The sequence below is a fragment of the Neofelis nebulosa genome, chromosome 11 (genome assembly GCF_028018385.1).
Source record: "Neofelis nebulosa isolate mNeoNeb1 chromosome 11, mNeoNeb1.pri, whole genome shotgun sequence".
Taxonomy (NCBI): domain Eukaryota; kingdom Metazoa; phylum Chordata; class Mammalia; order Carnivora; family Felidae; genus Neofelis; species Neofelis nebulosa.
In genome coordinates this window covers 89705777-89720769 of record NC_080792.1, presented here as the reverse complement: position 1 = coordinate 89720769, position 14993 = coordinate 89705777, and the positions used below count along the sequence as shown (strand labels likewise).

The 14993-nt window shown below is 52.8% G+C and overlaps 1 protein-coding gene across 1 annotated transcript in view; it reads right to left on the bottom strand.

Moving 5' to 3' along the window:
- DNAH10 (dynein axonemal heavy chain 10) overlaps positions 1-14993 on the bottom strand; it is a 152141-nt gene that overhangs the window by 10712 nt on the left and 126436 nt on the right. The window contains exons 58-65 of the mRNA XM_058691462.1: positions 10003-10184; positions 8901-9037; positions 7532-7749; positions 6030-6251; positions 5632-5779; positions 3568-3847; positions 2670-2899; positions 918-1191 (exon numbers count right to left, since the gene is read on the bottom strand). Coding sequence (XP_058547445.1) covers positions 918-1191; positions 2670-2899; positions 3568-3847; positions 5632-5779; positions 6030-6251; positions 7532-7749; positions 8901-9037; positions 10003-10184 — 1691 coding nt within the window. The remainder of the gene's footprint in view (positions 1-917; positions 1192-2669; positions 2900-3567; positions 3848-5631; positions 5780-6029; positions 6252-7531; positions 7750-8900; positions 9038-10002; positions 10185-14993) is intronic.

The window sequence follows — 14993 nt, the reverse complement described above, 5'->3', positions numbered from 1 at the left end:
TTTTTGACTCTTCAGGCTAGACGGTCTGTGTAGTAACGATTCGTCTGCCATTACAGCAGGAAAGGGGTCCCAGACCGTATAGGCGTAAGTGGGCACAGCCGTGTTCCAACAGCACATTATTCACAAAAGCGGGCAGTGAGCCAGATCTGGCCTGCTGGTCACGGTTTGTCAGGCCTCCACTGCGGAGCAAGCACATTCCATCCACAGATTCTTTACTATTGGTAGGGGGATGCTAAATATTAAAGTTCTTCTTCTTTGTGAAAACACAAGAAATGTGTTCTTGGGGAAAAAACTATGTGCGTCAACACTTGGGACTTGAATCCTACTCTTCTGTGTGCTGCAGGTGTTGGCCACTTAAACAAGCCCTGGAGGAACGACAGTCCTCAACCTTTTCCCTGCCCAGCTGCTATGGGCTGAATTGTGCATCGCCCCCCCCACCCCCCAGCCAAATCCACATGTTGAAGTTCTAACCCCAGTGCCTTGGAACGTGACCATATTTGGAGATGGAGCCTTTAAAGAGGTGTAGTCAGGGGCGCCTGGGTGGCTCAAGCCATTGAGCGTCGGACTTCAGCTCAGGTCGTGATCTCACAGTCCATGAGTTCAAGCCCCACATCAGGCTCTGTGCTGACAGCTCAGAGCCTGGGGCCTGCTTTGGATTCTGTGTCTCCCTCTCTCTCTACCCCTCCCCCGTTCGCGTTCTCTCTCTCTCTCTCTCTCTCTCTCAAAAATGAAATTTTTTTAAAAAAACATAAAAAATTAAAAAAATAAAGAGGTGCAGTTAAGTGGAGGCCGTGAGGATGGGGTCCCATCCAACCTGCCTCACGTCCTCAACAGAAGGGATCTGGACACACACACAGACGCCAGAGGTGCACACGCACAGAGCGCATTTGTCCCAATCAGTGCAGAGAGGTGCTCACCTGTGCAACCGTAGTTATAGATGTTGAAGGTCAGCGTGTCCATAATGTTCTTCAGTCGCTTCATGAGAATGGAATCGGGCAGCGACTTCTTAAGTGACAAGCCAAAAACGTCCAGGAAGGCGATGAGAGAGTACTGGTACATGGCGTTCACGAGGGCCATCTCGGACAGCACGAAGAACAGGATGGCCCCCCTCCTGGCGGCCGGCCGGTAGCCGTCCCGCAGCCTGTCGATGTCCAAGGCTGTCTTCTCTGCCAGCTTGAGCTTCTCCGACACCTAAAGAAAAGATGTGCGTCGCCATGGAAACAGGGAGACGGACACCCACAACCAGGATGACTTATGAAATGGGCAAGAAAGTAAGGGATGCACGGGACGCCTGGGTGGCTCCATCGGTTGAGTGTCTGACTCCTGATTTCGGCCCAGGCCACGATCTCACAGTTTGTGAGTTCGAGCCCTGCATTGGGCTCTGCACTGACAATGCGGAGCCTGCTTGGGATCTTCTCTCTCCCCCTCTCTCTCTCTGCCCCTCCCCTGCTCTCTCTCTCAAAATAAATAAATCAAACTTAAGAAAAGCGTAAGGGATGCTGAGAGCAGGGGTGGGTGGGGCAGCAAGAAAAGCCACGCAGCACCCACAGGGGTTTGAAAAGCACCTGCCTGGACGTCTGTGGCTGGATGCCCCCGCACCTGTGCCCTCTTCCTCTTCTTTTTGTTTTTAAATTTTTGAGAGAGAGAGAGAGAGAGAGAGAGAGAGAGAGACAACAAGTGGGGGAGGGGCAGAGAGAGGCGGGGGCAGGGGATCTGAAGCAGGCTCTGAGCTGTCAGCAGAGAGCCTGACACGGGGCTCGAACTCACGAACCACAAGATCATGACCTGAGCCGAAGTCGGACGCTCAACCGACTGAGCCGCCCAGGCGCCCCGTGCCCTGTTCTTCTAATAACAGTACTGACTTGAACTTGGAGACTCCAACGTCCCCCTTTCATTCCAAACGTGGCGTCCACCCCAACGCCAGGAGAGGGAGCATATAACCCAGACCCGAGCAGTCCACACACCACAAACCAGGCTGTGGGACCGGTTTGGGGTGGGGACGTGACTTAAATGGCTCTGGGGAACCTTCATGATAGGGACAGGTAAAGATTCCCACTCTTCCCTTTGGACCCGAACCTGAGGGGGCATGAGGCCACACCCACCTCGTAACCATGAGGGGGGCTTGGCTCACGGGGAGGCAGAGAATGAAGCCAACCCAACAAAAGGCCCAGCCCAGAAATGGAGAGAAACTGAGTCCTAATGATATGTTTAGAGTCCTGGATCCAGGCCTGCCTGAAGTCATCCCTGGGCTTTGTTTTCTAAGCTAATAAATTCCCTTTTGACTTAGGCCAAGTAGGGCTGGGTTTTCTATCACTGTCAACTGAAAGAGGCTGGCCTGATGCACAAGGGTCCCTGGGAACACGTCTAGGGCTCCCCTCCCCATCGCACACCCCAGCAGAGGTGGCCTGTTCTCATCACGCAAATCCTCAGGTGACTAGGAGCCCAAATCTGACGACAGCACAGGTGGAGATCCCCCCTCCCCCACCCTCCCCCAATGCCTCAGCTTCTAAGACCCGGGAATGAGGCCCTGAGATCATGGAATCCAATTTTCTCCTTTGGAGACATTTTTCCTTTTCTCCTCTCTCCTTTGGCTCTCCCAAAGGCGCGTCCGGGACCACACCCACCCCCCCACCGGCCCCGGCTCAGGGCATTTGCCGTGCAGTTCGCACCTCCATGGCTTTGGATTTCGTCTCCTCCAGGGTCTGCACCAGCTCCACGTTGTCCAGCATGTTCCCCGTGGAGGTCGCCAGTTCCCGAAGGAGGGAGTCTTCCAGATCCTTCAGCAGGTTCTTGTTCTCACTCGTCTCCTGGATGAGGTGCTCCCGCTGCTCCTCCAGCTCGCGCCTCTCGTAGGCCACGAGCACGCTCAGCAGCTGGTCCTCGAGCCCCTTCAGTGTGACTGGGGAGCGAGGGGGGCCGTCACTGCGGGGCACCCCGTCTCCTCGCCTGCTGCGCGCTTGCGCCCGGGACAGGCTGGGGCTGCGTCTGAGCCAGCCCTTTGGGAACTCGAGGACTCGGCCCTGCCATCACCCTAAAGCCACGGGTCAAAACCGTCAGAACAACACGGAGACGCTGCCTACCCTGTGGGGGACAAGAGTGTGTGTGGGGGGGTCCCAAGATAAATACTGGGGGGCCAGAGTGGAAAGCACACCCAACCTAATTAGCCGATTTACGCAGGTACAGGCCAACCCGAGAAAACGGGAGAAACAGCACTCGGTCCCTGACAGAACTCAGCCAAGAGGAAGGGCAGAAATCCAAAATCATGCCGCGTACTTCAGTGCACCACAAGGAGTAACTTCCGGCCCCAGCATAACAGGGTCTCGCCCCACTCCGGGTGTGGGTACCTGGGCCCGTGGTCCAGACTCAGCACGCCCCAAGACACGTACCCCGCTGCCTTCCTAGGGGCGCCCAAACCTTCATCACCAAGAACCGACCGGTTGCGATCTGGCTAGGAGCGAATGACCTGGGGTCACCTAACGAAACGGCGTCCCCTGAAAGCTCTGGTCCCCATTTGTGGTCTCCGTGGTAACCACCCTAATTCGCCACTGAGGTTCTGTACATCCTTACCGGTGTAGTTGATGACCATGGCTTTCCCAAACACAGACGGGCTGTATCTGGGATTGGCCAGCTTGGTGTTTAGGTACAGTCTGAAATTTGAGTCGTAATCCACCTCCTTATCCCCCAGGATGATAAACTGCCGTCCTTGGGAGACTTTGATATTCTTTTCTAAGACGTTATCGATCACCGGATCGATGTACTCGTCCACGTCGTGGAACAGGAAAGGGGTTCCATACTTTATGGCCATCTCCAGCTGCTTGAGGAAGTCGGGGTCATTGAAGGAAGCAACCTGCAAGACGGAGGTAGGCACTGAGAGTTGTGCCCTCGGCAACTGTGCAGGGAGAGCGCCTTGGCCTTCGGAGGGGGGAGGGGACATGCCGGTGCCTGGGGGGTGGAGGGAACCAGAGGGGAGAAAGAACGGGAGAGAAGCAAAGCGTGAGACCCGCAGAAGCCAGAAACCCCTTAGGTTCAGGCTCTGAGCGGCCCAAAGTGATCGCGAGAGATTCTCCTTCCGTCTCACAGAAGAAGAGTCGGCAGAAATCTTTCTTTCACTCGCCTCTTTGCTTCACCTCCCTCCAACCTCATGACGGCTTTGCTAGCTCTTTCCTCAAAACGTCTGGGAAAACTCCTCCTCTCTTCTAGTCCCCGGGGCCTCCCTCTCCTTTTCCCTTCACCTGCTTTCATTATGTTCACTAACTTGGCCTCCCCCCCTCCCCTAAGCTGGAATCACCCCCCCTTTAAGTGGGAGCATGGTGGCAGGGGTGGGGCTGGGGGCTACGTGGGGATGGCTCAGGACCCCGGCAGGCTGAGGGAGGAAGAGGAAAGTCATGCTCTTCATTAAAGCATCTCCTCATTAACATTTGTCTCGGGGGCACCTGGGTGACTCAGTCGGTTAAGCATCCAACTTCGGCTCAGGTCATGTTCAAGCTCAGGTCAGATTCGCGGGTTCAAGCCCCACATCAAGCTCTGTGCTGACAGCTCAGAGTCTGCAGCCTGCTTCAGATTCTGTGTGTGTCTCTCTCTCTGCCCCTGCCCAGCTCACACTCTGTCTCTCTCTCTCTCAAAAATAAACATTAAAGTAATAATAATAATAATAATAATAATAATAATAATAATAATTGTCTCACCATAGCTATGTGTGTATCTTAGAGGCAGACCTTCCCCCCAACAGCCTGTACATACTTGGGAGCAAGGACCAGGAAAAAAAAAATAAGGAAAAAGTAAAAACCGCAGCAATTTCACCCAGGGCAACTAAACACATATGTCCACCAAAAAAAAAAAAAGAAAACTTGCACACGAATGTTCACAGCAGCATTATTCATGCTAGTCAAAAAGCAGAAACAAGCCAGATGTCCATCTATGGATTAAATGGATGGTCAGACGTGGTCTGTCCACGCAACAGAGTATTATCCATCGATGAAAACTAAGGAAGCATGGACACCTGCTTGAAAACATGATACTGAGGGAAAGAAACCAGACACAAAAGTCCACATATACGATCCCATTGATATGAAATGTCTACGAGAGGCAAATCTATAAAAGACATCCGTGGTGGCCGGGGGGTGGGGGGTGGGGGGTGGGGGGAGCGTGTGGGTCGGTGGCTATAGCATGCAACATTGCTTTTGGGGGGTAGCGGTAAAAACAGATTCTGGTGTTTGTTGTAGAACTCTGCAGGTAATATACAAAAAACCGCCGAACCGTATGCTTCAAAGGGTGAATTCTACAGTATGTGAATTATATCTCAATCAAAAGATACTGAGATATCGTTCCTCCCTTCCAGAATTTAAAAAAAAAAAAAAATGAGCATCTAAGCCCTGGATGGGTAGGGTGCACCTTCGAGCTCCTGGCAGCTGAAAGACATGCCCAGGTAAGCGAGCAGAGCCCCAGGCAGGTCGTGCAGCCCTCAGAGATGGGACGGGGTGGGCAGGCAGGGAGGCGGCTGGCTCGGCTAGGGCTTCAGGATGGTGACGCCTCAGCTCAGCATGGCCGGGGGCCCCGGGGCTGTCACGGTAGAAATGGCGGGAGAGAACAGGCAGGGAGGGCGGGGGTCACCCAGGGAGGGGCCAGCCGTACCCGCAGGTTATTTTTCTCCTCTTTTCTCTTTATCCAGTTGAGGGCCTGCTGCTGGGGGTCGATGCAGAGGGGGAACCGGCTGGCCCGGGTGGTAAGGAGGCCATTCTGAACCGAGAGCTCATCGGGGGGCAGTCCCTGGGAGCCCCACCTGGAAGGAACAGTGACAGGGAAATGTATTTTTCTTGTGCAAGTAGTAACCAAGTGCTAACGGTGGTAGGACTGGCCTTCCAGAACAATCTACCAATCCACAGGCTGCTCAACGCTCCTCAGGGCCCAGGAAGCCGGATCTTCTGTGCAGTCAAGTCAGCTGCACCCCTCGCTGTGTCCTGCCGGGGTGACACCCACATGGACCCCCACCCCAAGGCACCCTCGTCCTCCAGGCTCTGGGTCACACACACCTGCTGATCTCAACATCGTCCGTGAGCAGGTTTTCTAACCGGAAGGGCTGGCTCAGGGGAATCTCCCGCTCCAGGATGTCATTCTGCCAAACTTGGTTGACCATCTGGTCACGGAACTCCCACGTGAACGCGCCCTCGTAGCTCAGGAAAGCCGAGCAAAGCAGGCAGTCCCCCAGCAGCTTCACCCGCCGGTGCATCAGCTCGTCCAGGTCATTCAGCCACCTGGCACAGGAGACGGGGGCTGCGGTAAGCCGTTATCTTCCGGCACAATCAGAAGGAGCATTCTAGAAGAACCGCCTTGAGCCGCCACTAATGGGGCGAGCCAGAAGGAAACATCGTCGGAGATACTCTCTCCTTTTAGAAACAAAGACTGCGGGGCGCCTGGGTGGTGCAGTCGGTTAAGCGTCCGACTTCAGCCAGGTCACGATCTCGCGGTCCGTGAGTTCGAGCCCCGCGTCAGGCTCTGGGCCGATGGCTCGGAGCCTGGAGCCTGTTTCTGATTCTGTGTCTCCCTCTCTCTCTGCCCCTCCCCCGTTCATGCTCTGTCTCTCTCTGTCCCAAAAATAAATAAAAAACGTTGAAAAAAAAAAAAAAAAAAAAAAAGAAACAAAGACTGCCAGGTCATTTTGCCACACCCCACCCTGGTGAGCCCAGCGTTTTGGAAGACTTTGTTTAATTGCAGGTTTCAGCAGAACCCAGCATCTAATTGGGGGGCTGGACAAGTATTTGCGGGATGCATCTAGTCTCCAAGCTATTTATTAAGTGGTAATCACGTTGTTTCCGAACGCTTTGATCAATAACTTACAGACACACCCAGCAGAACTCATGAGCTCTGGTCCCGCTTGGTGACAAAATTCTACCCGAGATAAAAGGAAGTAGATGTTTCACCTAGCCTCTTCTGGTAAATGGCCAAAGTCTTCGAGGTTTTAGAAATACTGAAAATGGTTTGTTTCCTACAAGCAGATAGTATTTTCTAGTGTTTTCCATACCCCTTTTATGGTGTTGGATTGGAAACTACCAGCGGACCAGCTCTGGCCAAATGGCCTTGCCCCTAGGCATCAAACAGTCCCACCTGCTTAAAACTGAAGCTCAGGACTGAGCCAGACACAAGAGCCCTTAGAAGAGATTTGTCCGGCAACAGAGGCGGACTCCTCGTCCAGACCCACCCAGGAGGCGCTCACTAGGTGCCTTAGTTAAAGGTCACTAAGAAGTAAACGTTTCTAGGACAGAGGGCGCCTTGCCAGAGGCCACTGGTGCCTCCCTGTCTCCACAGCTGCGCTGCCTCCTTAACCCTTCGTAATTATGTAATAAACCACAGAATGCGTAAAATGGCATCAGCCACCCTAAACACGGTAACAGTAACATCGGAATTTTCCCACGCGGTGTTCAGATAAAAACGCAGCGCGGGGTGAAGACTACATGGCGAGACGGTCCGTCGGCGACGTTCGCTCACGGACCACAGAGTCTCAGAGCTCTTAGCGCACAGCGCGTCGGCCGCTGACCTGATGTTCTCAGACCCCAGCCCCGAGATGAGCTTGTCAGCAGCGACCAGCCGTCTCTCCATGATCTCGGCTTCTTCCTGCAGCTTTTGCTTTTCCAGAATGGCTGCCTCGTATTTGGCCCCCAGAGCCTCCAGTTCTCTCTGGATCACTGCCAACTCATTCTGGATCTTTTCTAGTTCACGTTTAGTGAGGTAAAAGTTCCGCTCCAGCCTGGCCACCTGTGGGAAGACGGTTCACAGAACGGTGGGGAAAGGGACCAGAGTGAGGCAGGGACGAAGGAGTCTCACCCCTGGGCTTACGTCCACACCGCGTTTCTAATGCCGTTCATACTCTTTGGGGCCGTCATACGTCCTGCTGAGGTACCTGGCTTCTTAGTCACGTCTTCGACAGTTTGCTGCAAAAGCTCTAATCCCATTGGAAAAACAGGTCTTCGTGCAAGTTAGCAGACGCTTAATTTCCCAGTGTACTGCGATCACAGTAAAATGACACTGTGGTTCTAAGTCAAAAACTCAAAAGAACGCGTGAAAATAATACTGATCTTATGCCCAGTTCTAAGTTTTCTAAGCAATAAAATTCTGAGTTATAAAGCAACGTCAAAATAGGTCTCCGGGTGCCCGGTGGCTCAGTCAGTTGAGCATCCAACTTCGGCTCAGGTCATGATCTCACGGTTTGTGAGTTCAAGGCCCACGTCGGGCTCTGTGCTGACGGCTCAGAGCCTGGAGCCTGCTTTGGACTCTCTGTCTCCCTCTCTCTCTGCCCCTCCCCCACTCGCACTCGGTCTCTCTCTCTCTCTCTCTCTCCCCCCCCAAAAATAAACATTTAAAAATTTTTAAGAAAATGGTCTCAAAATGATCGAATCAACCTTATAACTCCCTTTATATTGTGCGTTCTGACCCAGTGGTTTTGCCCCTCAGAGGACCTAAGGCAATGTCGGGAGACGTTTTTAGTTGTCAAAACTTAGGCGTAGGGACAATGGCACCCAGTGGGTGGAGGCCAGGGATGCTGCTAAACATCGTACGGTGCACAGGACGGCCCCCACCACGGAGAACCGTCCGGCCCCGAACGTCAAATGCTCCGAGGCTGAGAATCCTGCTTTAGCCATAGAGGACAGTTTTTACCCATTTATCCTACTCTTTTCACGCAAAATTTGAAAATCTTCCAGACTTTGGCTCTGCCAGTTCACGCCATCTGGATGAGAGCTATAATTCAGGGTTATCATCTAGTAGTGCTGGGGGCGGGCAGGGGAACGTTTATGCGATGTAAAATCAGAACCCTGTCAGGATGCTTCCGGCAAAGCTATGGACATATTAAATGCGACTCCAGATTGCTCCCTTGGCAGCAATGTTTAGGTCTTACACGTGGACAATACCTTCTCTCTTCTGGGCTTGATTTCTCTGAAAACGTCACAGTAGCCCATTACAGCTTCCACAAACTTCAGCATCCCCAAGCCTGCTTTGCTCACAGCTTCCATTTCTTCAGTTGTGGTGTTGAGAGTCTTCAAGAGGCCTAATGGTCAAAGATGCAACGATTTCGACGAGTGACAAGACTCATCTTGGGAAAGTAAGATGGGAAGTGAATGAGTTTTGTGTAGGTGGATGATTAAGGTGTGAGGGAGGGGCACATGTTACTGCCACCCAGGATATCCTATGACCCAGGCACTTCCATGTGACATCAGGACCCGGGGTGTCCGTGGGGACCCCCGACTGTGCGTCAAAGTGGCTCGGAGCAGGCAGCTGGCTGGGAATCGTAGGCCATGATGAGTCACCGTCCCCTCTACCTATACTCTCACCCCAGGAGTAATTTCACATGAATGGAAACCCCCCCAAGCCAATATTCAGGTAAAGAGAGGTCCTTGGGTTTTTGCACGTGTTGTCACCCTTCGTGTTTCATTTAGTTTTGTGTCCGAGCTGCTGAGAAAAAGCATTTGACAATAACGTTCTGAACAAGCCATGAAGGTAAACAGTGGCACTATGAACTCGAGTGGCCTTTTGCAAAGACGAGCCTCGTTCCCACTGGCTAAACATCTAGGCAGTTCAGGAGCCAGGCTCAAAGGGAACGTGGGCATTCTATAACTGAGGACAGAGAGGCTGGCTGCGGGTGGTGCCGGTCCCTCCCCGCCCATCTCCCAGGGACCTACAGGAGACTGTACTCTGGCAAAAAGCGCAAGGGAAGAGATCAAGGTCAGACCACCTCTCGCACCCCCATGCCTGGTGGACAAGATGCCGGAAGACAAGGCCAGGCTGGGTTCCGAAAGAAGGCGCCGTTTCCTAACGGGAACGCCAGAGTGACTGCCGTGAGGCGCTGCTACTGCCCATCCGGCACCCAGCCCTCCCATGTCACCCCCGGTGCTGCCACCTCCCTCTGGCAACAGTCACCCGGCCTATTCCCTCCTTGCTCGCCATCCCCACTCCCAAGACCGAGACGCCAAACTGGGATCAAGCCTGGCTGCTCCTACGTTCGTCTACGCTCACCTCTGATATTTTTAACTTGGCTCTGGGTAATTGAATCAAAATCAATCTCCATCAGAGACCTCAGGAAATTGGGGTCAGACATCATGCCTTTGGCAGTTTTCCAGTTGAGCTCCTTATACCCTTTCATGATGAGGATGCACTCACACACCGTCTGCACCTGTTTGGGGGGCTTAGCAAAGGACCTGGTGAGAAACAAAGACATATGTGAATCAGACCCAGGATGCGGCCAGGACCTAGCCTAAATGAGAGTTCCAGAAAACGTGGCTCAACCGAGAGCCATCTCTTGGAGGTGACGCTGCGTGGAAGCCAAGGAAGCCACATCCCAACACCGACTTGGGCTCCTCGGGTGAGCTTCTCCAAGTCAGGGACTGGTCTCCTCCATCAGGCGCCAGATCAGGCTGACGGCATCAGAATCACGGGGGCGGGTGTCATTTAAAATGCAAACCCGGGCCACCCCAAGCATCTGAGTCAGTAGGTCAGGGTGGAGCCTGAGAATCTGTGTTTCTAATTACACCTCGGGTGGCTCCTTAGACTCTACAGCGTAACCACTCTCATTACTGCCATCCATTTACTAGATGAAGAGACAGGGCTCGGCGTTTCACAAAGCCTGCCTATGTTCACACAGCCCGTGGGGTCCGGGGTCCCCACATCCGGGCTCCTTCCGGCCTATGTCACCCCTGTTGCCTTTGTCTTTGATGAGACCAGACCGCCACTCTGCTGATCCAACGCTCAGACGTCCAGCGCCCTCAACCCTCAGGGAACCGAGACCCAAAGAAGCAGGGGACGGCACAGCAGCACAAAGACCTGGGAAGGAACAGGCGGCACGTTAACTGGACCCAGGGGGACCGCTTGGCTGCCTGCTGCTGGGCAAAGTACCTACGACCCAGATGAGCTGTGCAGACACCAAAACCGTGAAGAGAGACAGAAGCGTAAGGAAAGTGATGGAGGGAAGGAAAAGAAAGAGAGAAGAGCAGAGATGACAGAGGCCCCAGAAGGGCAGAGGGCAGCCCCGGGGGGAGGCGAGGCAGGAGCCCAGCCATTCCAGCAGGAGGCCAGGGTGACCCAGAGGCGAGAAGGAGGGCGGGAGGGAGCAAGAGAGCGAGAACAACGCGGCCAGCACAGCGCTATGGAGACTTTCTGTACTGGGCAAACGCCCCACCCATCCCAGCCCCAGGACCCCCACCCGCTCGCCTGCAGACGAGAGCGGAGAGAAGGAGCCACGCGGGGTAAGGACAAGCCAGGGCGATGACTCCGGCACAAAGACGGATGATTAAAGTAATGGTCCTGAGTCACCAGGGGAAGGTTCAACGAGGCCGCCACTAGGTCTTACGAAAGCAGGCAACGCTTGTCAACTGTTTCTGAAAGGTTTCCTTCAGGGTTGATGAAGGCCAGGCCCAGGCCACTGATCTTTGACTAATCAGAAGAGGACAGAAGCAGTGAGAGGCTTTCAGATATAAGACGGGAAGAGCCCCGGCCTCAGTGAAGGATCCCGAGACCTTGGGCAAGTTATAAACTATCCAGGGTTCTCAGTTTTCCCATCTGCAAAACGGGGAAACAGAGCCAGACCTTCCCACTCGGAAACCCTGTGAGTCTATGAAAGCGAAGCCCTCTGCTGTCAGCTTACAAACGAGTCCCGGGCACCTCGTGTATACAGAACGCGTCGCCGTCGTAACACAGGATAACTGAGGTGTTAGTCATCCTGAGGTGGTCAGTCTGGGAAATAGAAACATTCCTGTTTCATTTGATTCTTTTCTCCTACCACAAAAGAAACAGGTGAGAGAAAGATGGTGATGATATGCCCGCTCCCCGGAGGGAAAGAATCCTCACACCCCCGACTCCCCACCTTCCCTCACTCTAACTCAGACACTCTGTCTCTGTTTTGCCCTCGGGCCAAGCTCCTTCCAGTCTCAGAGACGGCCGCCTCTAGCCTCTATCCTACAGCCGGTGAATCCATATTCTCTAGCCACGTCTCAGTTTGTATGTCACTTCCTGGGGAATACTTTCCCTGACTACCCACCGCCCCGACTAGGTCAGGTTCCCCCGTTATCCGTGGTCGTAGCAGCAAAGATCTCCCCGTCCTAACCTTCTCCTGGGTGATCTTACTGTCCATGTGGGATTCCTGCACAAACACCCGTGCCTCCCCGAGAGTGTCAGCTGAATGCAGTAAAGACTTTGCTCAGCCCCAGTGCCGGCACAGGGTCGGTGGGCAGGTGGTGGGCACCCAGAGACTACCGAACGAATGGAACGAAGAAAAGTAAAACCACAAGCCGGTAACAAAGGGAGCCTTTTATACTACAGAGGAACGTCCACTTCTAATCTTCATGACTCCTAATCTTCCTGGCTTAACATCTGATGATTTCTACAAAGGGGATTGAGCCTCGTAGAAAGAAAGTGCTATTTAAAGAATCAAAGGATTATGAAATTGTCAAGATGTAAGTGCTGGCTCGCCACACTTGACATCCAAATGACCTACGGAGAGCCAGATTATAGTCGTCTGGAAAAAATAAATTTGGATAAAAATAAAATTGGATCCACTGGGTTCGCACTGAACCCCAGGAAAAATCCCCAAAAGATCAACTATTTAACCATAAAGAATTAAACTGTAAATGCACAGGAAGAAATCATGGGGAGATTGTCTTACAATCTTTCATTTTTAAGGCCTTTTAAGGATGACATAATATCCGAGATCCACAAACTAAAACATTGCTAAAATCTGCCACATAAAAATCTTATGCACAGCAAACACAAACACACACACAAAACTCACAAGCAAAGTCGAATGGCCAATGAACCACAGGGGAAGATACCTGCAACTCACATCGTGGATAAAAAGCTCACCTCCCTATTACATAAAAATCCACTGGAAACGGACAAGAAAAAAAGTAACAATAACAACAATCCAATAGATAAGTGGGCAAAGCGTATAAACAGTTCACAGAAAAGGAAATACACACAAACCTAACACACGTCTTTCACATATGAAAAAAGGCCAGCCTCACTCACAATAAGGGGGATGCACATTAAAACTACACAAATACAATTTTTCATCTACATAACCAGCAAAAATTCAAACGTGTGACGATGCTCTCTGTTGGTGAGGCTATGGAAAAGCAGGCACTCCCACGGACTGTCAGTGGAGTGTAAATTGGTTCCACCCCAGGGAGAGCGCTAAACAACAGCTGTAGACATCATAAACGCACACACCCTTGGACTCGGCAGTTCCGCTTCTGGAAAAGCATCCCCGTGGCGGACTCGCCCGGCTGCGCCATGAAGTGCGGTCGGTGCTATTCTTTGCCATGCGGTTTGTAAAGGCAAAAGGCTGGCAACAAGCTAAAGATTCGGAAACTGGGGCCGGTTAAATAGATGACAACACAGCCACCGTACAAAGGAATGTGATGGACTCTTTTTAGATATTGGGGAAGTTCATCATATGTTGACACGCAAAACATCTCCAAAATGCACTGTTCGGTGGAAAAGCCAAGATGTAGAAAAATGCATACGGTATGTGACCGTTTACACACCAAAAAGAGAAGGAAGAAAATACACAGGTATCCCTTGTTCCACTAACCTTTAGAATCTACAGTCAGGAACTGAAGAGACACTTGTACGCCCGGTTGCCGTGACCACGCACAAAAACCCTCTGGATGACATGTGAGAACCAAAAGGCAATGGGTACCTGCTGTGTTGGGGGGCAGGTGGGGGGGAACGGAGGGGGACTAAGCTGATGGGGCGGTCGGGAGGGGGCTTTCACATCATGTCACTGAGATGTTGGGACCATCCTAGCTACTACTTACTGGACGCCCACTGTGTGGTCCGGAGAGCTCTTCGTATAATAGTTCACAACAGCCCTGAGGCCATGGGGACAATTATTATCAGCCTCGTCTTACAGATGAGGACACTGGAGCACAGAGAGGTTAGGTGACTTACCTGAGGTCACATCCCCCCGTAAGAGGCAGAGCCATACACGAACACATTACCTACTCCCATAATTACGTTTCCAGAAACTAGTCCCTTCAGGTCATAGGCCACTTGTGCTTTCTCAGAAATGACTCGAGCACCATCTCGCACCTGTCTCAGGCGAGATACGGGCATCCCCCGCCAGCTGCCGGGGACACACAGCAAGCTCTCCATTTGGTCCTGTAGGAGCCCCGTCTCCCCCTCGCCCTTGGGTCGAGCCGGGGACTCACAGCCCCTTCTCTCCAAACAAATCCCCTTCAAAACTCCTTCCCGGCTCTCTGCTCTCACGGTGTTTTTATGCCGCTGACCTGGGAGTGGTGCCCAACATTTGTATAACCGGCGTTGGCCGTTTCCCTTGAATATGTGTATGCTGACGGTCTGTCCTACAACTCAGCTTCGTATGCGTTTCTGCTTTGTTCTGCACCCCCGTCCGAACTTCTGACACATACGACTGCGATCTTAAAACGTCCATCCTTACGCCTTCATTCAACCACGCTTTGCAAAGCCGAAATAATGACCTCTGCCAACAGCAGTATCCGCAGGTGGCCTCCCGAGAGCTGCTTAAGTCCCCTGCCCTGGAATGAGCTGGACGTTCGGTTTCAAGTCCACATGTCTCACTAATAAACAAATGCCAAGGGCCCAGCCTTTGACAAGGAAGGAAGAGAGACGAGCACAGAGAACAAGCATCGTTCTGCCGGGAGCCTAAGACGGAGAGTCAACCACGGGCTTGGAAACAGGAGTCTCTCTCACAGGAGACCTGACTGTGGGGCCAGAAGACCCCAACCCTTTCTGAAAGCAAGGAGGTGATGGGGAGAGAGGAGAGAGCTGAGGGTCCCGGACCAGGGGGAGACGTGTGTGGGGCCAGGCGACATAAGCAGAGGGGCAGGCAGATGGGGGAGTGTTCCTTCCTGCCTTCAGTCTCGTGCCGAGTTGATGAGCGAGATCCATTAACGGTGCCCTAAGGAGCCCCACACAACGCGGGAGAAAGCTCACCCACCAGCCCCACACCAGGCCCCTTTCCCTGGAAGTCCTGT